Source organism: Vitis riparia, chromosome 15 (genome assembly GCF_004353265.1).
Source record: "Vitis riparia cultivar Riparia Gloire de Montpellier isolate 1030 chromosome 15, EGFV_Vit.rip_1.0, whole genome shotgun sequence".
NCBI lineage: Eukaryota > Viridiplantae > Streptophyta > Magnoliopsida > Vitales > Vitaceae > Vitis > Vitis riparia.
The window spans coordinates 5453788-5473584 of record NC_048445.1 but is presented as its reverse complement, the minus strand read 5'-3'; the positions used below and the strand labels follow the sequence as shown (position 1 = coordinate 5473584).

At 33.8% G+C, this 19797-nt stretch overlaps 2 protein-coding genes across 3 annotated transcripts; both read right to left on the bottom strand.

Moving 5' to 3' along the window:
* Nucleotides 1–1887: 1887 nt before the first annotated feature.
* LOC117931723 (subtilisin-like protease SBT1.1) lies at nucleotides 1888–4922 on the bottom strand. Of its 2 annotated transcripts, none has more exons than XM_034852762.1 (2): nucleotides 4898–4922; nucleotides 1888–4452 (listed from the first exon to the last, which is right to left on the bottom strand). In XM_034852762.1, the coding sequence occupies exon 2, from the start codon at nucleotides 4445–4447 to the stop codon at nucleotides 2111–2113; it is 2337 nt and encodes a 778-aa protein (XP_034708653.1). In that variant the 5' UTR covers nucleotides 4448–4452; nucleotides 4898–4922; the 3' UTR covers nucleotides 1888–2110. The 2 variants fall into 2 exon arrangements, with proteins under 2 accessions (XP_034708653.1, XP_034708654.1); XM_034852763.1 differs by lacking the exon at nucleotides 4898–4922 and adding an exon at nucleotides 4805–4864.
* A 4888-nt stretch (nucleotides 4923–9810) lies between these two features.
* On the bottom strand, nucleotides 9811–12307 carry LOC117932572 (subtilisin-like protease SBT1.1). Its single transcript, XM_034853849.1, has one exon. It carries the CDS (start codon nucleotides 12305–12307, stop codon nucleotides 10004–10006), a length of 2304 nt encoding a protein of 767 aa, XP_034709740.1. The 3' UTR covers nucleotides 9811–10003.
* Nucleotides 12308–19797: the final 7490 nt, after the last annotated feature.

Below are 19797 nucleotides of genomic sequence, written 5' to 3'. Positions count from 1 at the left end.
GCTGCCCATGACTTTTCCCCCAGATTCATGAGCTCATGTCATTGGCAAAAGGTCAAAACTTTGATAATTTCAAATGATAAATAAATAAATAAATGGAATTTTATAATGGTGTGTTCTTGGAAACAGCTTCTTATTTATTTATTTAATTAAAAATCTAAACAGAAATCAAATTCATAAATATTCATTTATGACGGTTCTTATATTAAATTCTTTAGAATTCAAAAGTTTTTTTTAATAAAAAAGAAGTACATATATAGAATTAGTATGTTAAAAGAAATGAAATAATTATCAAATTTATGAACTATTTTTTAAAATAATTCTGAAAAATAAATTTTAAAAATTGTTTTCTATTTTTTGTAAAATAAAAGTTTATTTAGAAATCTAAAATATTTTTAATATTTTTTTATATTTTTAAATATATTTAAAAAATAATTTTTATATCTATTATTTTATTTTTAACTATTTTATATGTTTATATAATTATTTTTTAAAATAATACTTATAAAACAAGTGAAAATAATAAAAACAACTTAACAAATGTTCTTGAAAACACTTTATTTTCTATTTTTAAGAATAAAAAATGGAAAATAGTTTTTGATTGTTAAACGTGTTTTCTGTGTTTTTTTGCTATAAATAACAAAAACCTGTTGTTCCCAAACATACCTTAATTCTTCCTATGTTTTTCTTAAAGAGTAACAATTTTCTATATAAATGTCATTTTACCACTTCAAGCATTTACATATCGGTTTTAAAGGAAACAATTATTTTTATTAGAAAATAATCAAAACATTTTTATCAAAATAAGAACAAAAATGATAGAGGATTATTAAATTTCTAAAATTGGGTTTTTAATTATCATTTTAATTAAATAAACCATTTTCATTTTATATATTAATATAGATTTAAAAATAATTTTATCATTTTATCTTTTAGTAAGCATTAATCTATATTTATTTATAGAAAGATAGAAGAGTCTACACGCTTGTATGTGAACTATAAGGGATTTAATTATTGGTCAAAAAAATAAAAGAAAGAAAAAGAGGTTGAACAAGAAGGAAGATGGTAGGTAACATAGGATAGTGAGAGGGATGATTATACAAGAAAAAAAAATACCCACGTCAATTTTGTAATTTATATAAAATGTTATAAAGTTCCACCATCTAATTTAACACTATTAATTAAAATATTTCATTAATTTAATTACTTTGTATTCGGTTTGCGTTTATATCGATCTTAACATTTTGTATTTTAATCTTATTTATTAGAGTGCAATAATGTTGTTCTTAATTTAGGAAGGAATCACTCAAATGATAGCTCTTAGAGCAAGCTCACGGGTATCATATCAAATGCCATAAAACGTTTGACCCATCTTCATTGAATACCAATTAGTTTTCAGATGAAATAATCAAAACCCACTCAAGAATTGATATTAGAGGAAAAAGTCGAGTCCAAGTCATGAAAGCATCATGTTAGGGTGCAATAATAATACCGTTCTTAAACGCATGATGGATCACCCAAATGATGACTCTTAAAAGAGACCCGTAAAGATGACATGGTCAAAACTTAATCCAAAATTATTTATTTATACATTAATTTCATATATTTATGTTTTCGTTCAAAAAGATCTAACTTTGGTCATATATTTTTAACAATACACAAATATGATACATACGGAATCGATATTCTATAATTGTTCTTATTGAATTAATATTTAACCAGTTTTCCTTTTCTCATAGTACCTCCTTTGTGCCTATAGTTTTCTCAATTTATAATATTCAACAAATCAAAACCATACGTCACACATTTGGATTTTTTGGATTGAGTGACAAGCGACAACCTTATTTTCTTTCTCATTGTGTCGTTTAGAAAAAAAACAACACAGCCGGATCCAAAATCAAACACCTTCAATCATTTCCATTATTATAACAGAGGAAAACAGAGTAAGGCCATGATGATTGCTACAAAATTTTGATGGGCATAATGCAAACTTTGGGAAATGAAATTTGTGAATGAGACATAAGCTTAGACTTCTACCTCTTTTTCAGTAAGTTTATTTTTCATAAATTCATAAAACCCTAGTTGTATCAGTATGAAGGTGTGTCAAATTCAATCAGTAGTCTTCAGGCTGCTGCCAAGTCACTGCAATAGGGCTCCTGACTGTATATTTCCAGAAGACCCAAGACAGAGATCCGAAGACCGCATCGCCTGAACTTGAGCTTTCTCTCTCTGCAACAAAACTCACCCTGTAACTCAGCCTCTGATTGAGATGTCTAAATTTTAGAACACTAGGCTCAACCCTGACTGACACCCCTTCAGGCTCTTGCACCCTTACCACATATGTACTGCAAGGAAGCCCAACATTTGTTACAGTTCTTCTGTATGTGGCGCTGTTGTTCAGGACATCACTATCGAAAACTACTGCAAATGAAGGGTAGTTCAAGTCCCCGGGCTGAAGAACTGTGTCATTTGGGCAAGTGAAGCTTTCCCTTAGAACCAGAGCCATCTGTTCAGGGGTGTACTTAAGGCTGCACAAATAGTTGAGATAGTCCTCATGGGTAATGTCATAAATTAGCCCTGGATTAGAGGCTCTCATGGGATCAACATGGCCTGATCCATATGCAAATGGGTTGGCTGATTCCGAGCCATTAAACCCCAAATCCAAAATTGGAGCCCACTTGTTGTTTTGGGTGTAAGCAGTTGTCATCAGGGCTGACTTGATGGCGGCGGGTGACCAATCTTTGTGTACTGATTTGAGAAGCGCAGCTATGCCGCTAACATGGGGGCAAGACATGGATGTCCCGGAGAGAACATTAAATGTAACGCTTCTTTTGTCACTCTGGAGCCCGGATGGGCTCACTGTTGGTGGCCATGCGGCCAATATGTTCACGCCCGGGGCGGTCACATCGGGCTTGATCACATAAGCTTCTACAAATGCTGGGCCTCTTGAGGAGAAGGCTGCAACTGCCGGAGCAGGATTGCCATACGCTGTCCCTTTGAAAACAATAGAGGCAGTAGCATTCCCGGAAGTTAAATATTTTCTTATGGAGTTTGCTGCTGAAGCCCCTAGAGAGGTGGCCGGTAAAATGTGTGGATCAGCAATGAGTTCTTCTCCTTGCTCATCGGTATTCAGCAGTAGCATTCCAGCTCCACCGGCCATTTTCACTACTTCCCCTTTTCCAGCATTGCCCCTTTCAACTGGGCTGTCATTGCCTCTGTCACATACAACAATCTTTCCTTTTACCAGGTCTGGGGAGAGTGTACCTCCATTGCAGAGCTGAGCTCCTTCCTCGCCTGCAGTTTCGTTGTAAACAAGCAACAATTGCTGAGTTGACTTGCCAGAATACAAAGATGCCCCATGAAAGATTTCTCCATTTCCAAGTTTAACTATGGTAGAGAAGCTTCTATCCATGGAGCTTGCGGCAACGGTCATCATCCATGGTGCTGAATTGAAAACAGATAAATCGGAAGGCCCTGAGTTTCCGGCAGGGAAAGCAACTACAACCCCTTTCTGGACCGCCCCTAGAGAAGCAATAGCTACGGGGTCACTATAATAAGGCCTTGAGCGGCCTCCCAGAGAGAGGGACAAGACATCAACCCCATCGGAAACAGCCTGGTCTATGGCTGCTAATACATCAGAGGCAAAACAACCAAGTGCATAACAAGCTTTATAAACGGCAATTCTTGATGAATACATCATTCCACTGGCGAAGCCCTTGCCCATGCCGAATAGGCTAGCTCCAGGTACCACATTGCCAGCTGCAATAGATGCCGTGTGAGTTCCATGGCCCAGGGAGTCCCTGGGGGATCGAAAATCCTCTGTTTCATTGATTTTTTCCCTTTTGGACTCATAGCCTTGGAAGAAGGCTCTTGCTCCTATAAGCTTCTTATTGCATTTGGAAGATGTGAAGTTTGTGCCTTCCTCGCAGACACCCTTCCACCGGGAGGGCACCGGTGGCATGCCCCAGTCATGGAAGCTAACATGCTCAGGCCATATTCCACTATCAATAACACCAATTATCACGTCTGTGGTGAAATGGGGAGCAAACCATAGTCCTCTCCAGGGGTGCAGGCCGAGAAACTGAGGTGAGTGTGTGGTGTGGAGGCTCAGGATTTCATCAGGGACAGCTGACATGAACCCCTCGACTTTGTTCAAGGATTCCAACTGCTTGGTGGAGAGCTTCGCAGCAAAGCCAGTAATGGCAGTTTCATAGGCGTAGAGGAGCTGAGGGGGTGATGTTTCTTCTTCACCTCCTTCTTCTTCAGTTGACAATTCAGTGATGGAATCCATCACTTCTTCATACCATTTCCTGGAGTTCCCAAGCATACTGTCTAGAGCTGTGATCTTGGCCTTGTCCATGTGAACTATATATGTTTGTTTGTCTGCTGAAGCAGTTGAAGTGGCAGCAGCCATGAAAACTAGCAGCAACAATGATATTCTGTACACCATGGTGCCTGCAGGAAAAAAGAAAAACGATATTAATATAAACATAGAAAATTGAGTGGATAGTCATGAATTATAAGGTGGAAGTCTCAATATTCCATCTATGGATAAACTAATGTGGATTAATTATAGGCAGAGAGGATGGAGAAGGCTGATCTCAGTTTGCCATAGCTTTTTTCCCCGCAAACCCAAAGCATATTTGGAGAGATCAAACCAAACAAACCAAGCCCCACCCCCACTTCCAAGACTACAAACCAACACATTTGAATCTGTCCCGGTTTATAAGAGAACTGATAAATTATGGGTTTGACCAAATCAATCATGTTCCCCAAAAAGAGTAGTCTCTGGGCCTTTTAGGCTTACAGAAATCAGGAGCAAGGCATGAAGAAATGGGCCTAAGAACCAATCAACAGAGAGAGAGAGAGAGAGAGAGAGAGAGAGAGAGAGAGAGAGAACCTCCTTTCTTTTTCAACTGAAAAGAGTTGAGGAATGATCGAAGCTGAAGAGTGAAGAGCATCTTATATAGGCAAAGAAAGTTGGAAAACTGAGAGCCCTGTGTGCTCCCCAGCTTACAATCACAAGTCTTCTTCCACTGTCTTTCCTTTTACGATAAAGAGGGACAAGACCACCCAGTAAATCATGCCTCATATGAACTCCGGAGAGAGACAGAGAAGTTACACATTTGAGTGGAGGATGTTTACACGTTGATGTAGTTGACACTCCACATTTTAGGAAGTCTTCCATTGGTGAAAGTCCCAGTTTACCTCCTCAAGGTCCACCATTTGTAATATATTATGGAACATTACGCGACTGGCATCAAGCTAGAATGGAGTAGAAACTTTTCCATAAATGATGTTTCTTGAGAAAATACTAAAGAAAACCCTTCCCCCATTTTCCACTTTCTATGTTAATCGTGTTCCCATTCTCCATTGACTCTCTCCAGAAATTGCTGAACAACCCCCCCTCTCCTGTTCTCGTTTGTGAGCTAATCAGTTTAATAGCTCTTAATGGGCATTTTGTGGACAACCTTTGTTGAAACACGTTTCGGGTAAGTGCCACAGATAACCCTTTTCCACACTTTCTATATTAATTAATAATCATGTTCTCATCACCTCTCAGCTCGTGGCATGCATATTATTTCTAACAAGCTTTTGTGAAACTAGTAGAATGGTAGTTTTTGGAAAATGTTTTTGTTACAAAATAGCGAGAATAGATAAAAAAAAAAAAAAAAAAGAATTAAAACACACATATTTTATGTGAAAAAGTCTAGACAAGAAAAATAAGAGGAAAAAGAAAATCCATTATGTTAAAAAACTGATACAAGAAAGAAAATATGCGAGTGACTACTATATATGTATAAAGATCATAACTATATATATAATAGGTCCAAATTGTGGGGGCTTGGTTTGTGGTGGTAACAGAGAGATCGGGTTGAACTAAATAGAATTCGAGTCACCAAGCTTTAATAATTTTTTGACATTTTTCTTAAGATTGGATAACTGGTTTTCTTAAAGACTTAAACTTAACAAAAGATTTGATAGTATCATACTATTAATATATTTCATGGGTTTCAATACTTTCCTTGTGTGGAGTGCAGCCGATGTTATTTTTCTAGGGCATGGATAGGCTCAACAAGTTGTGAAAGTAGGTGAACATGTGGTGAGGTTCAAAGACATCACCTTTAATCCAATATGTTAGACAATTAGTTTTTTTTTTTAAATTTTATTTATGGCTATGTTTGATTTTTGAAGGAAAATATCATCAAAAGAAAATAAAAAGGAAAAAGGAAAAATAAGAAGAAATAAAAAATGAAAATTTGTGAGGTTCGAAGACATCACCTTTAATCTAGACAATCAATTTTTCTAAAAGTTTTATTTATGACTATGTTTGATTCTTGAAAATTTTTGAAGAAAAATATTAGAAAAAAAAAATAGAAAGGAAAAGTAAGGAGAAAGAAAAAATGATTCTTTTTCCCTTTTTTACGTAAAAAAAAATGAAATAATTTAAAAATATATAAATTTCTAACTAATTTTAATTAAATTTTGAATTTTTTTTGTATTTTTCATTATTTTTCAGAATGAACTAAATATGAGAAAATCACTTTTCTTTATAATTTTTTCTTCTTTAATACTTTTCCACAATCAAATATAGCCTAATTAACTTCATAATGCATATGAGCTCATATGAGCTTCTATACCTACTCTCATGCAGCCTATTTTTATTATTAAAGAGCAAAGACTCATTGATGCTTTCCAATTCGCCTTCACTTAGTGCAAAATTGTTGGTGCATAGTGCATAGAGATCAAAGGGCATCAAAGATTCCAAATGCTAGCCACTATTGGATTCAAATGATTTCCCTCCTTGGTGGTTTCCTCACTTGCAACTTTAAAATTATTACAAAGTTATTTAAGACCTATACAACCTAGAAGTAAAGTTTCAACCCTAGACCCTTTTCCCATCAACCATGAGCTCCTTGAATCTTGAAACCATTGGAAGAAAAAATTCATCTAATTTCCTATGTTGAAAATTATAGAAAATTAGAAAAAGAATGAATGAAACGTTCATCACATTCAAATTCAAATGTTTTAATTACGCTTAAACCCAATACCCATGATAAACACTTACCTATAATAACAAGCTCACTAACATATACTCACCATAAAATGAGACTGAATTCAAAAGCTTGAATCATTTGCTATGAGAAAGGGGACATAGGGTTAAGAAGTGGGTTTGGTGAAACTCAAGAAAGGGTCCATCCCTTGTGTTTCATGCCATTATTTTAATGGCTTCATCACCAATTGTGATGGGCTTTGTTGATGAAGAAATCCAATAAGCTCCCTTGGGCCCTACTCATGGTAATGGGGCCTTTCAGTTGTTGTGAGTCTTCCACTTCTTACCAATAGATAGAGACTAGTGTGAATGCGTGTCCACGTAGCTTACACGTCATTTATTGGTGAGTAAAGTTTAAATTTTGATGTATCATTTCTTAGTTGCATGTATCTCTTCAAATATATTAATTTTCGGTTCAATCCCATTATATATATCAAGGGATTTTTGTTATCAAGCATGATACGATGATTTAAACCTAAATTATACAAACTTAAACTTTTAGGAAAATTAGTACGTTAATAAATTTAGAATTCATTCGTGGAATTTGGAATTTATAATTGAGGGTGATATCACACATTGGATGGGAGAGAAAATTCATGACGTTAGATAAGTATAAACTCCTCATAATCTTATAAACACATTTTAAAGTCGTGGAGACTTATTTAAACCTAAAATATGCAATATCTATATGATTATATACAAGTCGTTATAAATGGTATAAAATCAATCATTGACCTTGGTGTGGAGGTTTCTTTGACGGTATTTGTTTGTTTAACTCTGTAATCCCTTGGGATATAATGAGGATGCTATATCTGCATGAGAGGTGTTTGTGATATTATATATCGGATATGAGAGAAAGTTTTTGGCGCTATATAAGTATAAATTTCTCTTAACTCCATAAAAACATTTTAAAGTTGTGAGGACCTTTTTGCATCCATACATTTTTTATTTATAAAAAAGGATGTTTTGCCTTGGTCACCCATTTTGTTGTAAGAAACAGGAAGAGATACAAAATAATATGCTTACACTAAAAAATAAAGATGAAAACTCCCTTCTACATATATTTGTTGTAAGAAATTGAATTTATTTATGTTTATATAAATTCAATCTTTATATTGAATAATTCCAATAGAAAAATGATAACAATAAAATGTAATTCCTAACCTAAAGGAGAATAGTTATGACTTAGGAAAGGAAAAACTCAACCATTTATGAAAAAAAAAAAATACTATAATTAAAAAAAATCAAATAAGAAATATTAGAATAGAAAAAAAAAAATTAATATCCTAATTTTTTATAAATAATATTGTAAAATTTAAAAATATAATAGTGGATCCTTTAACGTGAAAAGGAATAAAAATAAAGAATTAGTGATTTTAAGTTAATGATTTCTATATATTTTATTTAAAGTAGTGTTAATTCTTTTGATATTAAAATTTTTAACCTCCAATTAAAGGGATGTTTGATAAAACTTAATATTTATTACTTAATGACTTAAATTGACTTTAAGTTAACTTATATTTAAGTTATAAACTTAAAACTTATTACTTAATTCTTACTTTAAGTATTAAGATTGTTTAATAAAATCAACTTATGACTTATTTTAAATTATCAAATTAACATACTTATCATAATAAATTATAATTAGGGTAAAAGAGGTTAAGTAATAATGAAGGTTGTGAAATAATAAAGGAGATTGTAGAGGTAGTTAGAGCAAATGAAGGTAAAAAACTAAAATAAAAGATGTGGATTTAAGAATAAGTTAATTATTTTTATTTATTACTTAAAGTTGTTTTTTTACTTTAAATCACACTATTAAGTTATTTTACCAAATATTATTAATTTATTTAATGACTTAAATTAAATAATTAAGTTATTAAATTGGTTTATGAAACAACCACTTTGTTTGACTTAGCATGACCTACGTCCATTTCATAGACATGTGAAAGTTTTATTGTGTTGGGCCGTAGATGGGTTGTTTGGGCCTCAACTAAGTTTTTCACCTCACATTGTGGGCCTTGCCCGGCCCGGAGTAATTCTGATTAGGCCCGCGTCTTTGTATACGAGTCCCAAGAGTACATTTCTTGAAGGATATACATACACACTTCAAAAAAACTTTATTTTAATCATGGAAGTATAAAGACAAAAAATATTTTAAAAAAAATAAATAAATATTATGTGCAAAAAAATAAGAGAATAAAAGTTAGGGGGCATTTGATGAAAGAGTTACAATTGTAAAGTGATTTTTTTTAAATGATAGGTTTCATTTTTTAAGTATGTTTAGCTACATAAATTTTAAATAATTTAAGATTAAATATCACCAAAAAAATTATTGAATTTTTAATTTTTAAAAATTTTTTATTCCATTTTTATCATATCTATAAAATAAAGAATTTTATTTTTGTATTAAAATTTATCTTCTTTTAAATCAAAATTTTTATTATAAGTTTCTTCATATAATAATATTAAAATTCTAGAAAAAACTCAATTTTTAATTGATTTATAGAAACTATATACCCTATTTTAATTAATATATGTTGAAATTAAATTTCTTTTAAAATACAACCTTTTATTCTTAGTCTACAAATAAACTCAATTTAATTGATTTATAAGAATTATTTTTTAATTAAAGGGTTTAAAAAAAAATTCAATATTCATTAAATACCATCTTTAAGTAGAAATTTTCGTACTCAATTCACATGCTATGTCAAATTGACAATTAACCAATAAGTCTTTGAAATTTAGGAAACACAGCTTCATATAAAATTTGCATAACACATAGGACACAAGAGACCTACTTCTTCTTGCCACTGATCATGCTCTTATTTTCTTACAACAGTCATCACTGATAATCATTCATTATAATAAAGTAGTAGAACTCAGGATCATGGTGGGTCTTCCATCTGAAAGCCTCTCAAATTCAGTCATTCAGCCAGGGCTTGTCTCTCAAACCTACTTCCAAGTCACTGCAATAGGACTTCTAACTGTATATTTGATGGACACCCAAACAAGAGATCCAAAAGATGGATCTGATGAATTTGATTTCTCTCCTGAATCAGCAAACCTCACCTCGTAGCTCAGTTTCTGGCCAGCCCGTCTGAACTTTAAAACCTTAGGCTTAACGATGATTGATACTCCTTCAGGCTCATGCACCTGCGCCACATAAGCAGTATGAGGGTACCCAACATTTGTTACAGTTCTTTTGCATATGGCGCTGTTGTTTTCGGAATTTCGCTTGAAAAGTACTGCAAATGAAGGGTAGTTCAAGTCACCCGTTTGGAGAACTGTGTAAGTGGGGCAACTGAAGTTCCCCCTTGATATCGTAGCCATCTGAGAAGATGAATAGTTGAGACTACACAGATAGTAGAGATAGTCAACATAGGTGATATCATAAATCAGCCCTGGTTTGGAGGCTTTCTCAGGATCAACATGGCCTGAACCATACGCAAATGGCGTGGCTGATGGGCTGTTTGGACGCATATCTGAGATGGGAGCCTTCTTGTTGTCTAGAGTATGGGCGGTTGTCATTAGGGCTGACTTGATGGCCGCAGGTGACCATTCTTTGTGTGCTTCTTTAAGAATTGCAGCTAAGCCACCAACGTGAGGACAAGACATAGATGTTCCTGAAATTACATTAAATAGTACACTTCTGTTGTCGCTCTTGATCTTGGATGGGCTCACTGTCGGCGGCCAGGCGGCCAGTATGTTCACGCCCGGAGCTGTCACATCGGGCTTGATCACATAAGGTTCTCTAAGTGCAGGGCCTCTTGAGGAGAATGATGCCATCACAGGTGCCGGCTTGCCGAACACTGTCCCTTTGAAAACAATGGAAGCAGTGGGATTCCCCGAGCTGGTATAGTTTCTTATGGATATAGATGCTGAGGCCCCCAGAGCAGAGGCTGGTAAAACATGTGGATCAACCCGAATTTCCTCACCCTGAGATGCAGTGTTCAGCAGTAGCATTCCAGCTCCACCTGCCTTTTCCACTTCTTGTCCCTTTTCAACCCCTCCGTTGATGCCTCGCTCACATACAACAATCTTCCCTTTAACCAGAGCTGGGGAGAGTGTGCCACTACTGCAGTACTTGGCTATTGCCCTGCCTGCAGATTCACCATAAACAAGCGGCAGTTGCTCAGTTGACTTTCCGGAATATAATGATTCCCCTTCAAAAGTTTGTCCGTTACCAAGATTAACTATGGCAGGGAAGCTTCTATCCATGGTGCTTGCAGCAACGGTCATCATCCATGGTGCTGCATTGACGACAGTTGAACTAGAAGGGCCTGAATTTCCAGCAGCGGCAGTAACGAAAACCCCATGTTGGACTGCCCCCAAGGAGGCAATAGCCAAGACATCAGTATAGTAAGGCTTTGAGGATCCTCCAATGGAGAGTGACAAGACATCAACCCCATCGGAAACAGCCTGGTCTATTGCTGCTAATATATCGGAGGAAGCACAACCACGAGCATAGCAAGCTTTGTATTCAGCGATTCTTGCTGTAGAGCTCATTCCAGCGGCGACGCCCTTGGCCATACCGAAAAGGCTAGCTCCATCTATCATCTGGCCAGCTGCGGTTGATGCAGTGTGAGTTCCATGGCCTTGGGAGTCCCTAGCAGATCGGAAGTCCACCGTTTCATCTATTTTCCCAGCTGCGGCCTCGTAGCCCTTGTAGTAGGCTCTTGCGCCTATAAGCTTCCTGTTGCAATTTTTAGCTGTGAATCTTGTGCCTTCCTCGCAAACACCCTTCCATCGAGAGGGCACCGGCCGTTTCATGCCCTCTTCCTTGAAACTATCATGTTCAGGCCAGATTCCAGAATCGACAAAGCCGATTATCACATCGTTCGCCAAGTTGCGTGAAGTCAATAGTCCTTCTCCGAATTTCAGGCCAAGAAACTGCGGTGAGTAGGTGGTTTGGAGACTCAGCATTTCATCAGGAACAGCTGACAGAAACCCATCAACTTTGTTCAAGGATTCCAACTGCCTATTGGAAAGCCTTGCAGCGAAGCCAGTGATTGCAGTTTCATAGGTGTAAAGGAGCTCAGGGGCTGATGCTTCTTCTCCTCCATCTTCTTCAGCTGACAATTCTGTGATGGAATCCATCACTACTTCATACCATTTCTTGGAATCCCCAAGAATATTGTCTAAAGCTGTGGTCTTGGCCTTGTCCATGTGAACTACATAAATCTCTTTGTCTTCTGAAGCAATTGAAATAGCAGCGGCCATGAAGACCACCAGCAACGATGACAATCTATACACCATGATGATGCCTGTATGAAAAAAGAAAATTTTGATATGAATCCAAACATATAATTTGACTGCTCAGTAATGAATTGTGCAGCAGACTCTCAATCTGCACATGGGGTACTGCATGCCATACAATAGTTCATGGATGAACAGATGAAGTAATAACACATAGGGAAGCTCCAACTGAAAACCTGAGAAAGCTGGAGCTCCAATGTCTTCTCAAACTACAAGTATATACCTCAAGTTAAAAGCTTAAATTATAAAATGGGATTAATGAAGGATGTAAAATCAAATTAAAATTGTTAGAAGTACAAATTTTTTTTTTTGGTCAAACTGGCAACAAGCCCACTCTACTGTGCTTCTTGTGAGAAAATTTGAACTGTTGAAGATGCACAAAATATCAGTGAGAAAAATGGTGAGGATTTAGAAGCCATGAATATCTAGACGCTTCTTCCAAATATTTAAACAGTCAAGTGGGCCAAGGTTTGGTTTGTCTGATCTCTGGTTGCCATAGGCTTTGCACAGTAATTGCAAAGCTCATTTGGAGATCAAACCAAAGCAACCAACGCCCATCTTTGTCACAAGACTGCAGGGTCAGGACCAATGCAAGAAGAGATGGGATCAAAACCCATCACAGAGGACAACAACAAATGGGTCTAGGAGGTCATCATCCGAGTATAGAAATAAGACTTAAGACCATAGAGAGAGAGAGAGAGAGAGAGAGAGAGATGCCTTATATACCTACTTTTCTTCTCAATCGAAAAGAGTGAGGAGTAACTAATGCTGAGGAGAGTCTTATATAGCCAAAGAAAAAGACTGACAGAACTGAACAAAACAAGATCCCACTCTGCTCCCTTGCCACTTTCTTTCCTTTTGTAATTTAATAATGGCATGCCTTGGAAATAAAGCTTCCTATCCACTTTGAGATTCAGAGACAAGTTATATTGTTGAGTGGAGAATGTTTACACGTTGATAGTGGTGACAGTTGATGGCGCTAATTATCCTTAGAAGCTTTTCATTAGTGAATTCCAAGTTTGCGTATTCAAGGGGCCACCATTTTTATATAATGTATGGCACAATGTCATTGTAGCATGGAAGGAAGGGAGTGTGTCTTGTGGAGAAAATGATTTTGGATGTCATCGATATTACGGTTTCATTGGGCATTTTAAGCAAATGTTTTTAGCATATATAAATATATTTAAAAAAATAGTAAGAGATTTGACAAAATTTTGAAAACTTTTAAATAGTTTAAAAATCACTTGTAGCTTTCCATTTATCCTAAAAATATTTAAAAAAAAAACATTTTAAATATAAATATTATTATGCCCACAAAAGCTTTAATACAAATAATGTTAATTTTAGAATATATAGATAAGACAATCTATATAAAAATACTTGAAATTTTAATGTGGTTCTACCAACCATACTTATAACCATATTTGATGGGAAATCATTCCATTATATCATATAAAACATTACAAAATATAGAAATTAATTAGATACAATTATTGGGTTTCAAAAACATCTCATATTTATAATTGTTTCTCTTTATTGTCCAAAATACTAAATCTTTTTTCTGTAGCAACTCTGATCAAGAAAAATCAAATAAAGAGTACTACACCTTTTGTAGTATTTCAGGTATCGTCCTTAAGGATTGACTTATGGAATTTATTAGTACTAAGATAAATGAATCACTATTATTTAAATCCTAAAGTGAAAAACCAATGTGTGAATTAACTTTTATGAAGTGAAATTAAGTAAAAGAAACTAAATTAATAATAAAATGAATTTTAATTTTTAATTCAATTGATTCAAGTATGGGGTTTTCAACAATCTAACTTAAGGTATAAAAACATAGAGAACAAGGGTTTCTTAAGTAGAGTGATCTTAGGGTTTTGGGATCTTCAATCGTTTGTGATCAACTTGAGCTCTATAATTCAGAATTGCATCGGAAACCTAATTTTTCATTTTTAAAAAAAATTCCTAAAATCATCAAATAAATGAAAATAATTATTGGTTTAGTTACTCCTTATAACTTTGTTTTAATGCAGATAACGATAAGAAATATTAGGATAACTAATGACAAAGAGTTATCAAGAATCACTAGTATCAGGTAATAATATATTGTGTATCATTCTTTAAATTAACTCACAAAGATAAGATAAAAAATTAATAAATTGTAACTCAACTATTAGTTAATTTCATTGTTATAATAATTTACCCAATATCCTTATAAGTTTTCTAGCCTTTAGGTTTTCATACTTCAAGCCCCAAGTTGGCTTTATAGCCTCTCATGGAGGTGATATCTTATTCATAATTCATAATAGAGTAAAAATACATAATTTGAATAAACAGAAACTAAAAATAATATATTCAACAAAAAAGAAAAGAAACAAACCAAAATTCTTGTCTTCTGTCCCACAAAATGTCAAACTCTCAAAAAATCCCTAAATCCTAGAACTAAGAGAATTCATATAGTAACCTCAATGACTTTACATGCGACACACTCTTATTGACTACTTATTAGAAAAAAAAATCATAAACAACCTAAAAAGACTCCAAAAATTATGACTTCTAAATAAGTATGATGCATTTTGAATTGAATGGAGGCATTTAGAACTCGTTTTCACGCATTTTGGAGCTCAAACTTGATCACCAATGGTTGAGTTCAAAATTTAGGTAAGTTCCAAATCAATTTCAAACTCATAAGTGGTAGGAGAAAGCTCAATTCGAAATCAAGATGGTGAGTTCGAAATTCTCATTGCCTATGCAAAATCTCCATGTTTTTAAGTTTGAAATGCATGCCTTTTGTTTGAAATAAATAGGAGGATTCGAACTTAACATTTTCCAAAAGTTTTCTTGCATTTCTTTGAGTTTTGAATGACCAAAAACCATTTCAAATTCAAATTACCAATTTCGAACTCAACTTTCCTCTTTGACCAGTTTGCTTTAAATATTCATAACTTCCTCATTTTAACTTTGATTTGTGTACTGTTTGAAGCATTGAATTTTTACTTCTCAAGCTTCAAAATGATATATGACTTGCCTAATATGGACTTTGGAAAGTACTCCAAATTTCATCTTAAATTCAAAGTACATGTTACTACTAGATTTTGAGTTTTAAATTTACATGCAAACTTGATGAATTAATTTTTCTCCATGCCTTATTTCTCATGTTTGTGTGCCTCATTTCTTGCTTCATAATGGTCATTCCTCATCTCCTAAACTCGCAATTTCCTCATCTTGCTTCTTTTCATATTTCATGAGTCTTGACTTATTTTCTCATTTAACTCCTTACTCTTTCAACATCTAAAATGATTCAACTTGCACTATTTTCTTTCTTTGAACTAGAGATAAATCTTTAAAATATAAGTTAAACTCATGACTAAGACCTTAACATCGATTTGGGTCAAGTTGGATGATTTGGGTCAAATACACTCTTAATCATCCTCTTATTTATGAGTTCAAATTGTTATATTGATGGTTCTTGATGGATATTTTACAATTTTTTTTTTCCTAAAACAATTCAGTTAGAAAGAAATATTTTTTTTTTTTTTTTCTGAAATCATGTTTCTCAAGAAAACATTAGAGAAACTTTTTGTTTTTTTTGAAGGTTAATTGAATAAAATAGTTGTATAAATAAAATGTTTAAAAAAAATTAAAAATCATTTATATTTCTTTAAAAGATGCTTTTACAAAAAAAAAGAAAAGTACTTCTAACTAAAAACACTCTCGATAAAAAATACTCAATTACATTCTTAATCATTATGGTATCTGTGAGCTTAATTGTCATATTCATTATTCTTAATGGGTATTTTGACATTTTTCCTCAAGTCGATCGAATGCAATACCAAATATATATATATATGACTGGGAATAGGTTTTCCATGTGGGACTTTTTCTTCTATAAGCAAATCAGAAGGCAAAGAAGACCCATTACTTCTTCCAGATTATTCACCTTTACTTAGTGGGAGCTTGTTAGTGCTTAGAGATTAAAGAGATAAAAATTACAAGGCATATATATATATATATATATATATATATATATATGACTGGGAAAAGGTTTCCCATGTGGGACTTTTTCTTCTCTCAGCAAATGAGAAGGGAAGAAGCTAGACCCATTACTTCTCCCAGATTCACCTTTGCTTAGTGGGAACTTGTTAGTGGTTAATTACAAGGATAAAAATTCCCCATGCTAGCCATTAGAAGATTCATATGATTTCCCACTTTTGTAGTGCTAAAGCCCAGTGAGTTTTTTCTTAGCCACCAATTGCCTGGCTTATGGTCGTCACCAACCCCATTTTCCCGTACAGAGTTCTCATTTTTTTATGACTTATCTTCACAAAAATGCTACTGAATTCAAAAGCTTGAATCATTTTTTCCCAAAGAGCAGCAAGTAGAGATAAGGAGTGAGTTTTACTAATGGAGTATAACCACATAAGAGAGGTGCCAAACGTTTAATTTGGTCCGCAAAGCCATGCCATTTTTTTGTTCACCAACATGTGGTAGTCTTGTTGCTGAACAAAATCTAATAACGTCTCATTGGGAGCTACTCATGCTAATGGGCTTTTCATTTGTGACCTTCCGAGTCTTCCACTTACCACTACTCCTAAGGATAGCCACTTCTTGCCATTAATTGACAAATATTGATGCGAAGGTAGTTGAGTATACTTCTAGAAGAATAATAAATAATTAAACCAAAACAATAATAATAATAATAATAAAGCCCTTGTTTTGAGTCAGCTTCTAACTTTTTACTTCTTCTAGAAGTTAGAATTGTAGTCGAAGTTACTATTTTCAAATCACAACATTAATATTATAAAAAAATTTATTAAATATAAAAGAACTTTTTATGTGAGTCAAATAGAAATTTTATAAAAAGTAACATTTTTTTATTTCTATATTAAAGTTTTTTTTTTTGTTTTTATTTTTTTATTTTTTTAAGTTATGAAGTGTTTGAACAAAATCATGCATAGAAGTTCTTATTTTTGAGGTTAAAAAAGAGTTTTTATTTTTGATTGATTGGGAACATGAAAAGATGGGGAATAAGGAGGGAAAGCTTAGAAGTAACAAAAGCTAAAAGAAACATGGGTGAGTCGAATTAAATTTTCAAATTCATTCCAATGAAAAATCTAACATCATTTAGATTTTTGAAAATTTTCATTATAATTTTTGCATGTCTCTTAATTTTTAATTTCTATCAAATTAGTCAAAATTAATTCAACCAATCCACAACCATTGAATATTGAATCTATTTTGAAAAATCCTAAGATTATATTTGGTTATTGGAAAGTATTAAGAAAAGAAAAAAAATGGTAAAAAAAAAAATTCTCATATTTAATTGTATTATGAAAAATATTAATGAAAAACAGTTAAAATTATGTAAAAATTTATATTTTTTTAAATTATTTAATTTTTATATAAAAGAATTAAATATAGAAATGGTTTATTAAATTTAATTTTTTATTTTATTTTTCTTCCTTTTACTTTCCTCTTACCTTATCTTTATATATTCTTTCTCACGTGTTTTCCCCACATTTTGGAACCAAACATAACAAAGGAATTATCATAGGGAAAGTCATGAAAATTATACTATAATACAAAATTAGTTAAAAAGATTGCAACAAACTCAATGGAGGAGGAGGGGGAAGGGGTGGAGATTTAATGGTGTATTAATTTTTAAAGAATATCCTAAAGCTATGTTTGATTCTTAAAAAATTTAAGAAAAAATATAAGATAAAGAAAATAGAGAGGAAAAGTAAAAGGAAAAAAAAAAGAAAAAAAATAAAATTTAAAATTAATAAATTAATTTTATATGTTATTTTAAATATATTTCACTTATTTTAACTTTTTAATATAAAATTTAAATAATTTGAAAATGTATATGTAGACCCCCTTTGAAGAGCCAAGGAGTATTTAGCTTTGCACCTGCCATGCGTGGGACCAGTGGCAAGAGACGCCATGCTGCTGATGCTGGTGGTCAGGGACGCCATACCTGCTGAGAGGAGGAATAGCATGGCAGGTGCGGCTTTTCCGGGGAGAGCAGATTTTAGAGGCAGCAGATTACGAGTAGAGGGGGTGACCAAAGGAAGAAAAGGGGAGCTGGAGCGAGCAGCTGCGGGGAGGAAAACAAAGGAGAAAAACAGAGAGGGATCCGGAGGTGGAAGCAACGGGAAATCTGACTCGGCTTCTTGGAGAGGATTGCCTTCAGACGTTAAATGCTACAGGTATATTTTGGTTAATCTTTTAAGGCGGTTTTGTGGTGTTATAGCATGTTCCTGTTCTTCATTCATTTGGGTTTTGCTGAATATTAGCTTGGCCTCGTTTAAGTTCCCTCATGAAGATACCTATAACCATGTTTTGTTTCCCATGTAATACTTGTTTGACTTCGCTCACCCTCCATCTAACCACTCCACTAAACCCATTTCTCCCTTTAAATCACTTTCTTTAAAACCCATTAACCCATTTCTTCCGGCCACCTTCCATTCGTCCCACCTACTGTTTGCAGTTTACCATCAAGAAGCACTCATCTGAAGTTGCCGTCCACCAGAGAATCCTTAAAAAAGCCCATGTTTTCCTCTACCACTCTCAATCCTTACGGACCCAAAGAAAGCTGGAGACCTGATGGATTTTGTAATGAAGTATGACAATGAAGAGATAGATGGGGAAGAGTACAGGAAAGAAGGTGATGAAAAAGGAGGATGGAGGTGATTGTGTTGTTTGGCGGTGGTTGGTTCACAAGAAAATATTGGAGTTTCGTTCCTATATTGCTGTCTTTGCATTCCTAGTTCGTGGCTGTGTCATTTCATTCTTACCTAGGCGCTGGTAATCCTCCCGGATATAGAGACTAGGAGGCTCAAATGGCATTAGACGGAGGTCACTCTTAATCTGCCAGCTAAAGAATGGTGTCCACTCACCAAATACAAATAATATTAATTTATGTGATGGGAATGAAAATATCACAATGCAAATAGGCCCCACAAGTTCAATTCTCTCATATGCTTTTAGGTTTGGCTGCTAGTACCTTTTTAGCTCACTTTTCCAACTACACTTACCACTTAGCACCTAGGTAACACGTTGCATGGCAAGCTACCAACCACCATTCACCATTTTCTTTATTTATTCTTCATGTTTTAATATTAAAGTTAAATTCTCCCAAAATTCCTATTTCTTAATTTAATTTCTAATTCCAAGATCCCATTTTTTTACATTCACTTACTTAATCTTTATTATTTTCGATATTATTATTATTTTATTTATTTACTTTTCAAATTTCCAATTATTAAATTTAATGTTCAAAGCTCTGACTCTCAATTAATTTTCAAAACTTCGTTTTCTTTCAGATTTAATTTCCAAAATTCCATTTCCTAAATTTAATTTTTAAAACTCTAATTTTTTTTATTTTTTATTTTATTTATTTATTTATTTATTTATTTATTTATTTATTTATTTTTTTAAATTTAATTTCCGAAATTCCGATTTCCTTCAAATTTAATTTCCAAAAT

Bases quoted from the DNA above. Each gene is read 5' to 3' on its own strand.
- LOC117931723 (XM_034852762.1), bottom strand. From the start codon at position 4,447: ATGGTGTACAGAATATCATTGTTGCTGCTAGTTTTCATGGCTGCTGCC.
- LOC117932572 (XM_034853849.1), bottom strand. From the start codon at position 12,307: ATGGTGTATAGATTGTCATCGTTGCTGGTGGTCTTCATGGCCGCTGCT.